This window comes from Condylura cristata, unplaced genomic scaffold, assembly GCF_000260355.1.
Source record: "Condylura cristata isolate star-nosed mole 26May11 unplaced genomic scaffold, ConCri1.0 scaffold00006, whole genome shotgun sequence".
Lineage (NCBI taxonomy): Eukaryota > Metazoa > Chordata > Mammalia > Eulipotyphla > Talpidae > Condylura > Condylura cristata.
The window spans coordinates 4,490,266-4,507,155 of NW_004567107.1; the positions used below are offsets into that span (position 1 = coordinate 4,490,266).

At 60.9% G+C, this 16,890-nt stretch overlaps 1 protein-coding gene across 3 annotated transcripts; it reads right to left on the reverse strand.

The window, feature by feature from the left end:
• Positions 1-2,225: 2,225 nt before the first annotated feature.
• Positions 2,226-16,278, reverse strand: SLC25A25 (solute carrier family 25 (mitochondrial carrier; phosphate carrier), member 25). 3 transcript variants are annotated; one of them, XM_004677294.2, is made up of 11 exons: positions 15,651-16,278; positions 8,316-8,442; positions 8,136-8,223; positions 7,450-7,485; positions 7,119-7,230; positions 6,018-6,176; positions 4,971-5,123; positions 4,635-4,742; positions 4,386-4,553; positions 3,835-3,985; positions 2,226-3,730 (listed from the first exon to the last, which is right to left on the reverse strand). In XM_004677294.2, exons 1-11 carry the CDS (start codon positions 15,864-15,866, stop codon positions 3,546-3,548), a joined length of 1,503 nt encoding a protein of 500 aa, XP_004677351.1. In that variant the 5' UTR covers positions 15,867-16,278; the 3' UTR covers positions 2,226-3,545. The 3 variants fall into 3 exon arrangements, with proteins under 3 accessions (XP_004677351.1, XP_004677348.1, XP_004677349.1); XM_004677291.2 differs by lacking the exon at positions 7,450-7,485 and having other exon boundaries at positions 15,651-15,946; XM_004677292.2 differs by lacking the exons at positions 7,450-7,485; positions 15,651-16,278 and adding an exon at positions 10,443-10,646.
• Between the last annotated feature and the right edge of the window lie 612 nt (positions 16,279-16,890).

The following is a 16,890-nucleotide window of genomic DNA, read 5'->3' on the forward strand; positions in this document are numbered from 1 at the left end:
GACCCTCCAGGCCGCCGTTCCCTCACGGGGCTCCTGCTGGCCTGCTTCCTCGTGGCCCTCCTCACTGCCCTCTTGCTGGTCCTCCCCGCCCAACCCCGGCCGACCTCCCCAGCGCCATGACCAGGCCTTGCAGGTCAGCCCCGACCTTGCCTCAGCCTCTCGGGCCGGGACCAAGGTCATCGCCTGGGCCTCCCACCTTCCACTGGCTCAGAGCGGTGCGGTGGCCCAAGCTGAGGCCGTGGCCTTGGAGTCAGCAAAGCCAGTTTGAGCTGAGGTTTGCTTCGGTTGTGTGAGCCTGGACGCGTCCCTTTCCCCTTCGTCCTCTGAGCAGTGAGGAGGTGTGTGCCCATGTTGGGAAACTGAGCATGAGCTTGCCCACAGTTTGGGCAGCTGCAGGACCCAGGGGCGCCTGCTCCTTGGGGAAGGCCCCGGGTGGGCACCCTGCCTCCACCCCAGGCCTGCTGGACCCACCGTGTACTCTTGGGGAAGCCCTGGGCAGTGGCCCCCTCCCAGAGCCTTGAGCTGGTCAGAGCGCACCAGCAGCTCCCCTGCTGGCCTCCCCCTTCCTCTGGTGCCAGAGAGCCTGGGGCCGCAGGGAGGCGAGGGGAAAGGGCTGTTTGGAATGCTGGGCGGGCCAGACAGCTGGGCGACCACTGCTCACAGGCCCAGCCATGTCCACTTCCTGTCTCAGCTTCCCGCAGTCCCCCAGGCAGGCCCCTTTTGTCCAGTGGACACGCCAAAGGGCCCAGAGAGGTGGTGTGTGCTGCCCAGGGTCTCAGGGAGTGGGCCTGGAAACCGGCATTTCGTCTCTGGAGAGCCAGGCAGCCTGCACCCAGGCTGCTCTGCCTGCACCTGAGTAGGCGCTGGACAGGGTTCCCAGAGGCCTGAGGGGCTGGGGTTGCGGGCTCCAGTGCCTGGGCTGCGGGGAAGACGGGGTCAGCCAGCCCCAGCTAAGGGCCACTAGGGCCTCCGGCCAGGCCCACCTAGCTGGGTCTGAGCAAGGCCAGGGCCCGCTGTGGCTGGCAGGCTGCTCTGCAGAGAGAAGCCCGCTGGCCCCCACCTGCGGCCGGGCCCGTGGAGCATGAAATGGACGCTGCTGCGTGGCGGCGAACGCCACACATTGATGCCCACCTCCAGTGAGCACCCGAAACCCAGCTGTTCTGAGTCAGCATGACGTCAATGCAAAGCAGTCAGGGTGCACCTCTGGGCTGAAACCAAGTTGTTCTCAGGATCGCTCTAGGCTGCCTCCTGCTTCTGGGGTGCCACCAGTGCCCTGGGGCATCTCTCTGGCCCTCCTGGCCCACCTGAGCCACCTTGGCCACAGGTTTTGGAAATTAAGGGGGCTTGGCTCTGATTCTGCCGGCCACACTCTGGAACATTCAGCTGGATTTCCCCGGCTAGTACCTCCTGAGTACCTCAAGGAGACCTGCTCTCCAGGGAAGCATGTAAAGAAAGTCCCGCCCCACCCCCACCCTCGTGGAGGTCACTCAGTGAGTGACGGGCAAAGGCCAGTGTGCCAGGGAGGCTGCCAGTGGGGCAACTGGCTGCCATCCAAGTGGGTGACAGTGGTGTAGAGATGGAAAGGGGGCGGGTGAAGACAAAGGCCTGTTTGGCAAGGCCCCAGGCTGCCCACTAGAGGAGGGCACCTGGGTTCTCTGTGGCCTCTGGACTGGGGGCAGCAGGACGGAAGTGAGGGGACCAATTGGCCAAGACCTGGGTCAAGAAATGGCTTCTGGCCTTCCCCCCAGTGGACAGGTACCTGAGGCAGGTGGCCTGTTTTTCCAGGCACAAACAACAGGCTGGGTGAGCAAGAACAGAAACCCATCGTCTTCGCTTTGAAACAACTTTATTAGAAGGCGGTTTTAAGTGACAACTTCTAAGTCTTAATTTGGATTTTCACAAATTCCAGGTATACTCTATTTATATATATAAAGATAATTTTTGCATTGATCTTTGCGTCCTATTCAGCTTTTCCTCATCGGGCTGTTCTGGCGCGTGCAGCAATGGCCGTGGCGCTGACCAGCATTAGGGAGCAGGGGCAGCTGGGGGGAGGGAGCCCACTTCACAGGCATGGGGAGCTGGCCGCCCTGTCCTCGCCCCACGTGTAAACACAGTGATAGGCACCCCTGGCCTGTCAGTCAAAAAGGGGGAAATCAAGAAATCCTCCCAGTCAAGAAATAATTGGGACGTTCACCTTCTCGCTGTTGGGGTTTCTCCCACCCACCCACCCCCAGCCAAACCCTCAGACCTCACGGCTTCTTGGGGGTGATCTCTGCCCCCACGTGCCGAAGGATGCTGCTCTCCAGCACCAGCCCTACCCCCTCCTTGCCTTTCTCGTCACCAGTTCCAGAGGAGTTTCTTTGGACAGATGTGACCTGACATCAGAGTGGGTTGCAGTGGGAGGACCCCCCCACACCCCTCTCCTCTCCCCAACCCACCTTGCCAGCCCTGGGAAGGTACAACCAACCAGGAACATAAATATGAATAAAAAATGAACTTGAAAATGACAGGCTATTAATTAAACAAATCTATAAAAATAGTTAGGACATAACTCTGTTCAAATAAATACAAAATAAATAGGCTCCTTACAAGCAGTGGGGAGCACACGCAGTCAGTGGAATGTGGGCTGGTCCCACTCGGCCGCTGGGCCTGGCCACAGACCCCCGGCATCCAGCAGGCCCTGGCACAGGCCGCGGCCTCGCCTCCCCTCTGGAAGCACAGGACCTGCACATCTGCCCAGCGTCTTTCTGAACGAATCTTCTTTCTCAGCGGCACATGATCAAGTCCTCGGCACCTTCTCTCCAGGCGTGCAGACCTGGGGCAGAAGCTGCCTGCCAGGCTGGAGTCCGGCTAGCCGCTGGGCCCACAGGGGACAGTGGGGAGCTGCTGCCATCCTGCCCGAATCCAGCAGGGCGCGCCCTGGAGCAGAGGGCCTCTGGTGCAGGCGGCGCACCAGCCTCTGTGAAGCCATGCAGCCCCGCATGCGCCACTGTGGGGAGCCCAGCCGTGTGCGAGCACAAAGCCAGACACCCCCGGCTCCCGCACCGCGCCGTGGGTGGGAAGTCGGGGTGGTAAGGTCGGGCGGAGCCACCTTTCCCTGTGGCTCGAGGCGAGTGGAGCCCGCAGGAGCACGGGAGGCCAGTCTGTCCCCTCCCCACCAGATTAAAACGGCAGCCAGGAAGGAAGCCGGGTGGGCAGGGAGGCGCTCACAGGCTGGGGTGGGGTCTGCAGCCGATGCGGATGGAAGATCGCAGAAGCTGGCCTCAGCCCTGCCAGCCGGCGGGCTCTGCGGGCAGCACCCCGCCCCGGGAAGAGCCCAGGCCTGCGGAGCCCTGGCCCCCGAGTCCCCTCAGCCTCCCCTGGAGTAGCCACGAGGGGTGGAGGGCCAGCAGGACACACCGGTGGCTGCCTCCCCTCCGCAGCGGGCCCAGGCCTCTCTGCCGGGCTTCTGTTAGGCTTAGTGTCGGCACATTCACAGAATGAGATGGCTACATACCCCGGGCTACGCCCGGGGTCAGCGAGTCCACGGGGCACGGCCCCTCCCGTCACCGCGACTGCACGCCCAGCGTGATCTTCAGGTTCTCGTACACCACATAGCTGATGCTCACGGCTGGGATCACCTTCATGAAGTTGGGGGCCAGGCCCCGGTACAGGCCAAAGGCCCCCTCGGTCCGCAGGATCTGCTTGAAGAGGCTGCTCATGGTCACCTCTGGGGCGCCCTCGATGGAGGCTGCAGGGAGAGGGCCGCCTGTCAGAGGCCTTTCGCCAGCTTCTCCCTTGTTTCCAACCTGCCCTGGGGGACGGCCCCTGGGACTGGCCTAGGGCCAGCCTTACCTTGCGCCTGCATCCGGGTCCTAACCAGGGCCAGAGGGTAGCTGGCCAGCTGGCCACAGGTGCTGGACATGGTGCCACAGGCCAGAAGCACAAACACGCCCGGGTCGGCGCTGTTGACTGCGTAGCGCTGCAGCCAGGCGTTCTTGAGCGTCTGGAAGGGGGTGGGTGGGTGGCTGAGCCCCAGGATGAAGCTGCGTGGCCAGGCAGTGACCGGATCCACACTGAAGGCATTTTTGCCCCACGTGGGAGCCCTGAGGCACTACAGCTTCATTCACTCAGCCTAGCAGCCGGGCCTGCGTATCCTGGGACTCCCAGAAAGAACAGGGAGCTCCCTCCCCCCACCTCGGCACTGTGCTCTGGGTATCTGCTGACCCAGCCCAAGGGTCCGGAACTGGGGGCTGCCAGGAGCAGGAAGTGACGGGAGAACCTCCCAGGGGATCCATCTGGGCCTCGTTCGGGCCACCCCAACCCACCCTTACGCCGACCTATCGGAGCCAGCGGGATGACTAGGAGGGGCTTCCGGATTGCTCCCACTGTCCCAGGGGCCTCACCTCATAGACAGCGAGGTCTATCCCAGCATAGGGGATGATGCCCAGCATGTTGGGGACGTAGCCTTTGTAGAAGGCAGTCACCCCTTCTCTGGCCAGGATCTTCTTGGCACAGTCCAGCATGCCCGAGTACTGGCCTGTCTTCCGCAAAGCCATCCGGGTCTTCAGAACCTGCAGGGCCCGATGTGAGAGGGAGCGTGAGCCCGGCCCCTCCTCGCCCACCCCACCGGCTGCCCGGCCGAGGCTGCTCACCTCCATGGGGTAGATGCTGCTCTGGGCGATGGCCCCCGCCAAGGAGCCTGCCACGAGCCTCTCGTGGATCCGCAGCGTCTCCTGGTCACTCCCAACAAGACGCTTGATCTGGAATGGGGGACACACAAGCTGGTAGACCCAGGCCACGTGCCGCCTTGTCCCTGCCCACCGAGCCTGCAGGACAGCAGAGACCTGGTGTCCCCGGCACGCCCTGTGGGGCCCAGAGCAGAGGGGACTCGGCCACAGGGCACTGGCGGCGGGGTAGTGAGCCTCCCGCCTCGCCCTGTCCCTCGATTGGCGCCAGATTCTGGGATGCCGACAGGGCAGGGACCTTACCTGCTCGTAGGCCATGAATTTGATGGCGGACTCGGGGGCAATTTTGAGGACGTTGATGCCGTTGCCCCGCCAGAGTGATTTGGCGCCGCCCTCGCGGATCATCTGGGTGAAGCCGCCCACGATACACATGTTGTTGCTGCGGGAGGCGTGGACCTGAGGGGGAGGGGCGAGCGGTCAGAGCCTCACGGGCCAGATGGTCGGCAGGGGCCGTCCCTCCTGGAATCCTGAGGCCCAGCACTGGCTGCGCTAGGTCCCCCCTGGACGGGCCAGCGCCTCCACGGGTGCTGCTTCCCTGAACAGAAGGCCGAGCTGCGCGTGGCGGGAAATGTGACTCCTGGCGCTTCACAGGCCCCCTGGCAGCTCGGCCACCTCCAAACCCCAGCCGGCCCCACCCCCGCCACCCTGCGCCCGTCAGCCTCGACAGCAGCTGGGAACTGAGTTCCAGAGGTGCGGTGGTTGGGGGTGGGTGAAGAGGGGTGCTGGGGGACAGGATTTCACACCCATGGCCACATAGCCAGGAGGGTGGGATCTGTCAGCCACTGGGCGTCCCTGCCTGGTACATAGGCAGAATCCCGACCAGGAAGGAAGGGGGTGACTGGACACTGCGCAGGACGCCGCCGGAGCCTGGGGTGCTGTCCTCGCACCAGCTGATTTTGCAAGACTGGCCCTGACATCAGTCTAGCTTATCTCTGCTATGTGGACACGGAGTCTGGCTGGCACAGGGCCCAGGTAATGGTGACTGGGCCAGGTGAGGACCTACCTGACCTCAAAGCCCCACCAAGACCAGTGAAGGCAACTGTTCCTGCCACACCCAGGTCTCTCGGGCTTCACAGCCTCACCCGTCCACACTGGCCCTTCACAGAAGCCCAGGCTTATGAGCCTGGGTCACTCACAGCTGAGATCAGCTTTCTGTAAAAGGTCACTGAGGCCTGCCTGGCCCTAGTCACCCTGGTCTGAGCAGCAATTCCAACCTAACCTGTGGGGTCAGAAAAGGACAGGCCCCAGACACGGGCAACGCACGGGCCGGGGGCGGGGCTGGCTGCTCACCTGCATCAGCACCTTGAGTCTGTCCAGGGGGGCGGTGCAGGTCCTTGACACGGCCCCTGCCCCGCCTCCGGCCACCAGGTGTCTCCACCACATCCCCGTCTGCCTCTCCTCCACTGTGAACTCATCAGGGACGGTCAGATTCTCCCCCACATCGAAGATCTATGAGGAAAACCCACCAAGACAAAATAAAGTTGCCACCGCGAGCCTCTGTCTAGTGTGGTCTGTCCCCAGGGACCGAGGGTGAGGAGACCGAGGACTCTGGCGGGACAGGGAGGGGAAGGGGGCTGGGCTCTGACCCTGTGGCGGGCTGGGCGAGGCCAGACTGGGCTCCGAGGACAGCCGGCCAGGGGCACGCAGCCGCCTCCCGCGAGAACTGCTTACAGGGCACTTTGCCGAGGGCCGGCCGGCCGGCTGTGCTAAGGATCAGCCGGGGTGAAAAGCCTCCGAAGCCTCGTGTGTCACCAGACCCCGCTGGCAGGACACCATGTAAGGCCTCAGCAAACACGGGCGGGTTGCGATGCCTGCGTCACACCCTCTCCTGGGGGCCAGCTCTGCGCTGACCCCAAGGCGGGGCCCAGAGCCACCGGCCAGCCTGCTCACACCCTGACACGGGTCCCTGGCACAGAGCGGGGGACAGAGGGGGGTGTTCTTCTGGCCCCTCCTAAGTGGAAGAGCCCAGGCTGGGGAAGACTGCAGCTGTAGGGTCACGCCCCAGTGTGGCCACTACCTCTGAGGGCGCAAGCCTGCGCTTCTGGCAGGGGAGAGCAGCATGCAGAAGGCCATGCAGTCTCTCGTCAGAGACGGGGCGGTGGGGGCGAGCCCTGCGCCCTCCTGTTTGCTCTCTGAGCTGCTGCTCCCCGCCCCGGGAGGGAGAACAAGCAGGGCGGGCCGGGTGCGACCCAAGGTGGCCGCTGAAGCGCGGGCAGCAGCAGAGACAAGGGAGGCAGGTCTCTGCAGAGGCCCTTGGCCTCGTGGGAAGGGGGCGCCTGGGGAGGCCTCCGGGGCTGGCAGCTAAGGGGACATCCCGCTGCTGGCGAGGCAGGTGGAACGCCGGCCCCACGCGCGGACGAGGGAGGCGCAAGGGCCCGGGCCCGGACTGACCGTGGAATGCTTCCAGTACAGGATGATCTCGGGGATGTTCTCCACGGGGTGCAGCAGGTGGTAGTCTCTCCACTCGTTCCAGTCGATGGTCATCGTGCCGTTCTTATCCATGCTGCGGAGACACAGGTGCCCGCGTTGGTCCCGCGCCAACCCCCGTCAGGCAGCGCTGTGGCCACGGAGGACCCACAGCCAGTGCCCTGCCCCCGGGGGGGAGGCAGGCGGGCTCCCCACCCTGCTTTGCACACACGCGAGGCTACAGCGGTCTGCAAGAAACGCGTTCTGACCAGGCAGACTCGGAGGCAGGCAGTCACCGGGTGACAGGGATACTTACTAGGTGACAGGGCCCCAGAAGTGGCCCGTCCATATTCTGACAGACAGACAAAGGAGGATGCAGAGGAGAGAGGAGAAACAACACAAGTAAGTGCCCGAGCAGGAGTCAGCGCGGAAAGCATGCGGCGCAGCGGCACGGGCGGGCACACGGCGGGGCGGCCGTCCTGGGGCAGCCCGCTCTGGCCTGGAGCTGAGGATCTGGAAAGGCCTGGCCAGGAGGGCAAGTCGCTCCCATGGCCACTGGTGGGACTGCTGCACCCGGTAACAGCCCCCTGTCCCAGGACCGCTCTGCTGAGCTGCCCCTGGGGCCACACAGCTGCCTGCGGCGTGAAGAGAAGGCTACAGCTCCCGGGGGAGAACCCACCTTCGGGGACACTCTTCAGCCCCACCCCTCACAACCAGCCGGGTGCAGTGTCCCTTGCTTGCCTTCCGCCCACTTGAGACCCCCCAGTGATCTTTCCCCTTCAGGATCACTGGGGAAGGGCAGAGCTCCAGGCCCTCTGGTCTGCCGAGGGAGAGCTGACCCGAAGCTGGGAACAGGGTTACTGATTTACCCTCTACCACCACCAGAAGCCAAAGTTCTGAGAAACGGGTCAGGACGGTGAGTGGCGCGCGGGGTCAAGCTCCAGACATGCTTTCTTCGTCACGCTTTTGTTGAGCCACGCACAGGGCCGGCCAAGTGCTTACCTCTTAAGGATTTTTTCTGCCTGCTGCTCTGAAATCTTGACGCCCAGGTCCCGCAGGGACTGCATGATCTCCTGAGCGTCGATCCGTCCTATGGGACAAGGTCAGAGGCCGTGAGCCTGGCCACGAGAGGCCCAGGACCCACCGCCCGCCACCCACCACCCTCCCGGAGAGGGTGCACACCATCGTTCTTCTTGTCCAAACTCTTAAACACCAGCCTCAGTTTCTTCTCGTGATCCTGGAGATAATGGACAAACTCCTCAAAGTCGAGCTGCCCGTCCAGGTCCTTATCGCCAGCTTGTACAATTTTCTAGAAAACAAAAGCGAGGTTTCGCTTACTTTAGCTCCAGCCCCCAGCTCACGTGCTAACCTGTGAACAGACGTGCCCCCAGCGCCCCAAGATGCTTCTCTGGCTCTGACCCCAAAGCCATCACAACAGTTTGCCTCAGTCGCCCAAGGACTGGCCAGCACCCCTTGCTGCCCTCATGAGCAGCAGCAAGGAGCCCCTGGAGGTGGCCTTGTGACGGAGGCCACAGTGGCTGGGCCAGCACCCCTGGGGCGCAGTCCTTGGCGCCAGACCTCAACCTCTCAGGCTCCCTGCTCACCTGTGGGGGTGGCGGGAGCTCCAGGGCCACCGGGAGCTTTGCAGCTCGATTTTCACCCCTCCAAGTGGCAGCGGCCCAAGAGTGATCGGGCAGCCAGGGCGAGGGGGTGGGGCGCAGGCAGCCCGGCCAGCGCCTGCTTGGCAGGACCACGGTCAGGGGAAGCCTGAAGGCCGGGAAAGGTGAGAGCCCGGAGAACTCTTCCTGGGCACGTGCTTGGGGGAGCGCCAGTCTTCTCTCGGGGGAGTCGATGAGACTCCCCAGAGCGCACCAGGCACCCAGGCCCGGCAGACCCCCAGTAGTTTAGTGGCCCAGGAAGGCTTTAAGAGATGCTGTTCCTTGGCCCTGAGGTGCTGAATTGTTCACCTGCCCTCCGAGGTAAACTGTTCAGCAGCTGTGACGGGTTTAGATGCTGAACAATTGTGGGGGTTCCCACAAAAGAACTAAAGGCTTGGGGTCCAGCAACCTGCTGAATTCTCTCTAATGGCTCTAAGAGGTAAGTACTATTATTCCTGCCCACCCCCAAGCCCCCCGTTTATAGCCAAGGAAACAAGCTCAGAGACGTTGAGCATTTCAGTCGCAGTCACACAGCTTGGGAAGTGGTGGGCAGGATTCAAATCAGACTGGCTGGACTCCAGAGCTACCTCCCTGGAGATGCTGCCGCCGCCCTAAGGGCCAATCTCAAGGTGGGGGACACACATGAGTCACTCCAACCAACACCCCAAAACCAGGACTGAGAACCTCCCAAGGAAAATGTTGCCCAATTCTAGATCTCTCAGTGAGGACTACGGCCACTATCCACAAACCAAGAGCACGGGTCTGGACGGACGCGAGCTGGCCGGCACTCCCCAGGATCACCACTGCAGTCTTTCTGAGCGGCCTGAAGGCTTTCTGTGATTGCTGCCCAGGTATGGGGGTGCACAAGTATTGTGCCACCTAACGAGACCCACAGAACACAGTGACAGTGTGACTGGCACAGGCCCTGTGTTACCTGCGGGGTAGCGCGCTCCCCACAGACACGGGAAGATACGCCTCGTAGGCGTCAGAAGGGGTACCTGCTAGCTGGCTCGGAAGGAGGGAAAGGCTCGGAATCTGCTCTCTGCCACCAACGCCATCCGTGCGCCTTGAAGGCTGGGTGCCCCGTGACACAGACACCCCAGAACATGCTCAGGGCAGATTACAAAGTAGTCTTAAAATTCTTGCTGCAATCTTAGAACTCACAGCCCCTGCATGGCATCAGGAGCTAGGGGACAGCAGGGCTCTGCTTAACACAGAAGCTGGGGTGCCCTTTGAGGAGGCAAGCAACTTCCACACTCTAAAGGTGCTTCTCCCTCTTCGGAACAGTAAATTTCTGCTGCCTCCCTGCTCGCTCACCTCAGGGCCAGCTTCCGCCTGCCCTCTCAGGGGTATCCCACTCCCATCTCCAGAAACAGCCCCCTGGCAGCGGCATCTCAGCCCATGCCCATTCTTCCCTCCCAAGTCTTTCTCAGAACCCGGCCCACCCCCACCCCAGCAAGAACTCCAGCTCCCTTGAGTGCTTTCCCGGGAATTCCAGCCTTCCCTGGAAGTCACGTGAAAGCCAGTCATCCCTAGGAGGGCCTCTCCCGGTCATGGCCACATGACGGGAAAAGCCCACATGTCAGGCATTCCTTCCCCCTGGGGGCGGCTGGGGGGGGGACATTCCCCACATGCCTGCCCTGCCACCGACCTGCTTCCACTGGAGGTAGGTGGAGAACTCCTGGGAGGGGATGAGCACGCTGAGTTTGAAGATGGACTTCAGCTCGGCGGGAAGCCCCTTGGACTCGAAATACTGGAACTCGGTCTGGGCCTCCCCGATGGGCACGTACAGGCAGAGGCAGAGCATGCTGGGGAGCCGGTCGGTCAGTGGGAGCACTGCCCTGCCCTCCGCCAACTCCAGCGAGGTCTGTGGGCCGGCTGTCACGGTGCCGGCGGCCCTTTTACTTCATTGAAAAAACCCGCCCACTGGCCGAGCTGCCGACAGCCAATAGGCTCAGACCGGGCAGGGGGAGGCGGGGCAGGTTGCTCCAGGAGCGAGGAAAGATCAGGCCTGACGTCAGCGCTGGGGGCGGTTAACTCTCGGGAGGCAGGCTGCCTGCACCCCGGGCTGCCAGCGCTGCCAACGAGCAACCGGTCTCCAGTCTGTTTTTCTACAACAGCCTCAAATGCGTCACACAATACAAAGGCTTTCTCCCCTTGGTAAATCATTCCCGAGAGAAAAGTCAGCAGAGGGAGATCAAATCCATGCTCCGGAAACTGGGCAGCTGAGGGGTGTGGTGGCTGAGACAGGGCCTAGACACCTCGGGGCGCCCCTACTGTGGGCTTGCTCATCGGCAGGGGGGCTGAGCCCCGACTCTGGCTGCCTTGGCCACGTGACCTCCAGGTGCCACTTGGGGTGAGCTTTTCCTGGGCCCTCTGTGCAATGAGCACTTCAGCACCAATGTGTTCCCTTGCAGGCTCCCCCTGAGGCCCCCAAGTGCTGTGGAGCGGTAAGAGGGGGGTGGACAGATACTCTAGACAAATGGTAGCTGTGCTGAGGGACCCCCCTCCCCCAGCAGTGCACCATTCTGGGGTCAGCCAAGGCCTTGGTAGCACCCACCGGCCTGGTCTTTAGGTCCATGTGCAGAGCACACACAGGGCGCTCAGTCTGGTCAGCCTCTGGCCTAGGACTGTGCTGTCAGTAACTAAAATGTAGCAAGTGGAAATATTCAGCTCCTGAGTCAGGTGGCCACGCTTGAGCCAGCGAGCATGGCCAGCAGCCTCACATTCACACTGAATGAACCTGTCAGCAGGAAAGTGCTATCAGGTGAGGATCATCTGTGTGGGCCAGGGTGAGCTGATCGGGGAACCCTGTCCCAGGGCTGGGGGGAGGGGGGAGCTGTGTGGGTACCCCTCTCCAGCTGCCAGGCCAGCCCCACCTCAGGCCTTCCCCACGGAAGTGTCCCGGATTCGTGCTGCGGGGGATGTGACTGCGTCACAGAGACCAAAAAGGAAGCGATTTGTCGTGCTCCTCACAGCGCACAACTTCCTAATATAGACCAACCACAGCGGCAGGGCGGATAAAAATGGATGGGTATCATCTGGGGACCCACGAATGTAAACGGAATTTCTCAACGCACTCGGCAGCTTTTGTTAGGAACTCTCAAAAAAATTAAAACAAAAAGTTACATATATACCACCGACGAAGCCAATTTTAAGTAACTTAAGATGGCATCTTGTCCTCCGAGGAGAAGTGACCAGGAGCCCGATGAGACGGCTGGGGTTACAGAGTGGGCTGGGTAAGTTACCAAGAAGCAAGCCGGGATCATCCAGCCAAATTCCTGCTCAGCTTCACTTAAATCCAAGGCACTCAGCTGTCTCTAAAACTGCCTCATCTAGAATGTTCCACCTTGGGGCTATTTTTACATACATCTTATCTCTGCTCACAAGGTCTTTGAAGGCAGGAGGCTACTGTTTAGAAACTGCTGCCTCCTTGCCTGCAGTGGGCCCTTGCCTTGATTACAGAAGGTGCTGGAAGCCCACAGCTCCTGTAGGAGAGGATGGGTCGTGGCCCCAAGAAACCAACAGAAACACACCTGAAAACGTGGTTTTCTTTCCCCTGGTGTCTGCAGGTAGTCACTGGGGTGCTGTAGCCCTTTTTAAAAGGGGGGTCCCCATTTATAAATTGAACAACTGAACTGTTAAACAGTAAGTTCAACTGGAGGTGTGCATTTCCTAATAAACCATGTGTTTAAAAATGACTTTAGTAAGTCATTTTTTTAAAATTTTGTATCACTGAATTTTATGATGTGTTTTGAAAACAATACTAAAGCAAAACAGATTTTTTTGACCCATCATTTTGTCTAGGTAAAGTCAAGTGGAATAGACTGGGACCGCCAGCTTGTCTGTAAGCTCATCACTCTGCAGAGCGATGGTGTCCTGGGGTCAGGAAGTTCTTGTCACCAGATGCATGTCAGGATGTTATTTTACAGTCTTAATGGCGATGCTGAAAAAGATTTTCACATTTTTATTTGGCAACTGTGATTGAGTCCAACTAACTGTCTTGTTAGATAAACCTGACTTGGCAAGTTTGCATATTACGTAAACCGCCCACCCTCCTGAACTTCCCAGTTAATTCTTAACTCCATTTTTACACAGAAAACTTGGAATTCTCCCCAAGCGAGCCAACTCTAGCCACAGGCCCCAGAGGAGTTCAGGGTCATTCCTAATCTTTGAAATGAGGATACAGGGCGGAGGCTCTGAGGTTATTCAGAGCTTGCTGGGGGAGGGGCTGGCCTCAGTCAGGGCCGCGCTCAGGTTACAGCCACCACTTAAACAGAACCCACCCTGACACTGCCAAAAGGAACTCACAGCTCAGCTTCCCACGAGGGCCTGCAGCTGAGACTTACAAGCCCGGTTCACACCGGCAGCAGGGGTCCAGGCCCGGCCTCAGGTGAGACTAAGGCCCCTAGCTGCCTCCCAGCCTCCCACTGGGCTCTTCGGGTAACCTGCCGACCCCCCTCCTGCCACCTCCTGGTCTTTCTGGTTTCCTTGGCTTACTCTGTGTGACCGAGGTCACCGCTTCCTTTCTTCTGCCGTCCACTCCTGCGCCAACCCGGAGACCATGGCACCACGGCGGTGACTCTAGATTCCCCAGAATTGGCTGCTATCGATTTCACCCGTCTGTCTCGTAGGAGCACCCCGACCCTCCAAAGGAGGGCGCCTCCCCAAGCCTCCCTGGTCCCACCACTCTGCGTCATGCCAAAAAACAGGTGCTTCCTGTGCGTGCCCAGCGCCGGAGTAGGACAAAGGCGGGCGGAGAACCTTGGGGCGCCGGCAGCGGGTCACCCCGCATCACCCTCCTCCGCCGTGACTCAGGCGCAGAAATGCTACTACGCGAGGGCGCCCCGCCAGCACCCGCAGGCCCGCGCCCCGCCCACCGCCGGCGCGGGCACCGCATTGGCTGCGTGACGGCGGGGTTGCCATGGCAGCGCGGCGGCCGGTGTCCCCTGGAACCTGCCTACCCTTGGCAATTAGACACACAATGCGCAAGGTTCTCGGAGCTGCGCGGCGAAGACGCCCCTCAGGATTTGCAAGCTTCAATCCGCTGAGGGCACCTCCCGCCTCCCGCCTCCCACTCGGAGTACCGGCTTTCTTCAACTGCAGACTGTTCAGACAGAGATAAAGGGAGAACCCGAGGTTCCCAGAATAAAGACTTGCAGGAACCTGACTGGCTAGCAGCCGCTTTACCCGGGGCAGGGAGAACGGAACAACGAGCATGGCTGGCACACTTGGGCGCCTGGGCACCGAAGCGCACTTCTCCAGGAGGCTTCTACGGACATGGCGAGGCTGGGCCCTGGCCAGGGATCGCGGGCCCCAAACACCCTCAGGAGTAAACACCCTCAGGAGTACTTGCTAGAAAGATCGCACACTGCGACCTGACCAAGTCAGGTTTAGATGCCCTCAGGGCTCACACTTTCTTCCTTACTTTGAGTCAAACAGGCCACGGATCTCCCCGAGAGGCCCCCTCCGGCTCTCCTTAGGGGAACAGAGCCAAGGAACGGTGTGGGTCTTGCGCTCAGTCCCCCCTGCTCCAGATTCTGCAGAAGGACCGAACAAAGTGTTCAGGACAGCAAGTCCGGACGCCAGCCACCGCTGGGGGAGGGCTGGAGGGGGGTGTGTGTCTGGGAAATGGAGCACTGTCCTTTATGAAAATCAAAAGCAGGTGAATTTAAAAGGGATCCTCAATCCTTTAATCCCTGGGCCAGAAAGCAAGCAGGCCTGGGGGAAAGTTCCTCGCAGTAGAGAGCAACACCGCCTTTCATCTCAGGTGGGCAGCGGCAGAAAGTGTCATCCTCTCACAGGCATCTCCGTCAGGTGACAGAGGTGTCTGCCCAGAGGTGTCTGTCCACCCGCCAGAGGTGCCCCACAGACGGAGCGCTCCCCTCAAGGCTTCCACTTACTCACTGCCCAGCCATTCCCCCCAAAACCCCTCCCTCTCAGCACGCAGTAGCTGACCTCAAAGAATATTTTGGGGTGCCTAGGATGCACCAGGCCCACTGGCAGGAGTTATTCCCTTTCTCTGGTAGGTTTTTATCCTGAGAAAGGAGATAAGACCTATGCGGGAGGGACACAAGGTCACACCTGCCATGGGTGGGAGAAACCGCCCCCAAATAACACTTTCCTGTCACCCCCCCCCCCAAAGAGACTGGCCCCATTAAAACGGCTTTCTTAGGGCAAAGCAGGAAGTAGGCAGCAGAGGCTAAAGTTCCCAACAGATTAGGGGTGACAGCTCAACCCCTCCTTCACGGGCAACTCTGGGCCGATTATATAACCTTTCTGCACCTCAGTTTCCCACCACTTAGCTACCTTGGCTATTATGGGGCGCACAAGATAACCCACATTCAGCGTCGGACGGACGGAAGGGCCCTCGGACCACAGACCCCAGAGGGGAACCACCGGCCTTGGCTCTGACCTCCCCCTTCACTCCCTTCCTCCCTGAACCCCAGGTGTGGCGGGTCTGACCTTCAGGATGCAGGACACTGACTGCGCCCCAGGCTCAACTCTGAAGGTTCACTCAGCCACCAGCTTAGCGCCCTGCTTTGTTCAGACACCCAGCACGTAAGACACACTTTGCTTGTCCCTGACTTTTCCGGCGAAATGACAACCGCTAAGGCCAGTCTACTGCATCCCACAGGCCTTCCCCAAAGGCCACCCCAAAGCAGTCATGGTGGGGAGCAGCTTCTACAGCGGCCAACGGAAGCCTCTGGACTGAGATCTGGGCTTCTTCGTTGACACCTCTCCCCAACCCCAAAATGATTGATTTGCGTCCCCCTTTCCTCCCCACACTCCAGCTCCTTCCTGGAAAATGACCCCAGAACAGCCCCGAAACTTGGAGGGCGTCCGAGGCTGCCATTACCTTAAACTGCTCTGCGGGTCCGACTACCAGCAAAATGGTGGGCCTCTTTTCCGTGGTCTCAGCCCCTCCGTCCTGTTTCCCCAAAAAGCTGGACATCTGGTTTCCCTGAGCGGGAGGTGGGGTGCCTCCGACTCCATTATCGTTCCCCTCTCTGGGGCCTTGGCACCCAGCCCTAGGGAGAAAGCTAGACAGAAGATGCCACAGCCGCTGCAGCATCACGCTCCTCCCGCCGCCGGTGACTGTTCACTTTGGAGGAGGATGCGCCCGGCGCCGAGGGTCGCGCTGCGGGGGCAGCCCCGGCGTGGAGGCTGGCAGCTCTGCCCGCAGGGGCCGGTGCCTGCCTGCCCAGACTTGCGGGCACCGCTGGGCTGGCGTGCCTGGCCTGAGAAGTGGCTCCCTCTGAGAGCCCCGCCGCTGGCTGGCAGGAGGGGGGCCGGCGCTTCCTCAGTGAAAACTCACTTCTGCAGGTGGACGGCGATCCAGTGCCCGGCTTTTCTGTTTGTTGGTCTCCAAGCAAGGGAAGGGCGCTAGTGTAACGGCCCTTGCCCAGGGAGAAGCAACTTGCCGCCCCGATCAATCGCCCTGCGCCCCGCTCCACTACAGATCGCACGGCAGGACGAGCATCCAGGCTGCATTCTCACTGCAGCAGGGCGCGGCCAATCACCTCGGCCGACACTACCGAGTTCATTATCCCGACCAGCCTCAGCCCTCCAATCACAGGCTGCAGAGCCGCTGCCTGCAGCCGGGTTCTGCAGGGAGTGCCGGCCCGGGGCACCTCCTTGCCCAGGATCCCCCTGGAGGGGGCCCCACAGCCCCCTCGCCCCGCCCAGCGGAACTCAACCGAGTCCCTGGCAACATTTCCTGGGACATCTAGCCACATTTTCCTTGCCCTTTTATCCTGTTCTCTCCGGGTACCATGCCACATCTTAGCAACTTGTCATGGCAACTTTTCCTCTGTTGTCTCCCTCTCCACCGGGAGCTGCTTGGGGTCTGCAGCTGCCTGGGGACGGAGACCCGGCCATCAGTTGGTCTCTGCCCTCCGAAGGCCCAAACCCTGGAGATTCAGCCTGTGGCTGTAACTGAGTAAATGACCATGAGCCCAAGGGCATTAAGCTGTGGGCATCTGCTCTTGGCTTACAGGCGGGGAGGCAGTGGTGGGCTCCGCCATCTCTCACCAGGGCTCTCGCATGGCACCCCTAAGCATTATTTTAAAAACAGAGCATCAAGAAAGTTGAATAGC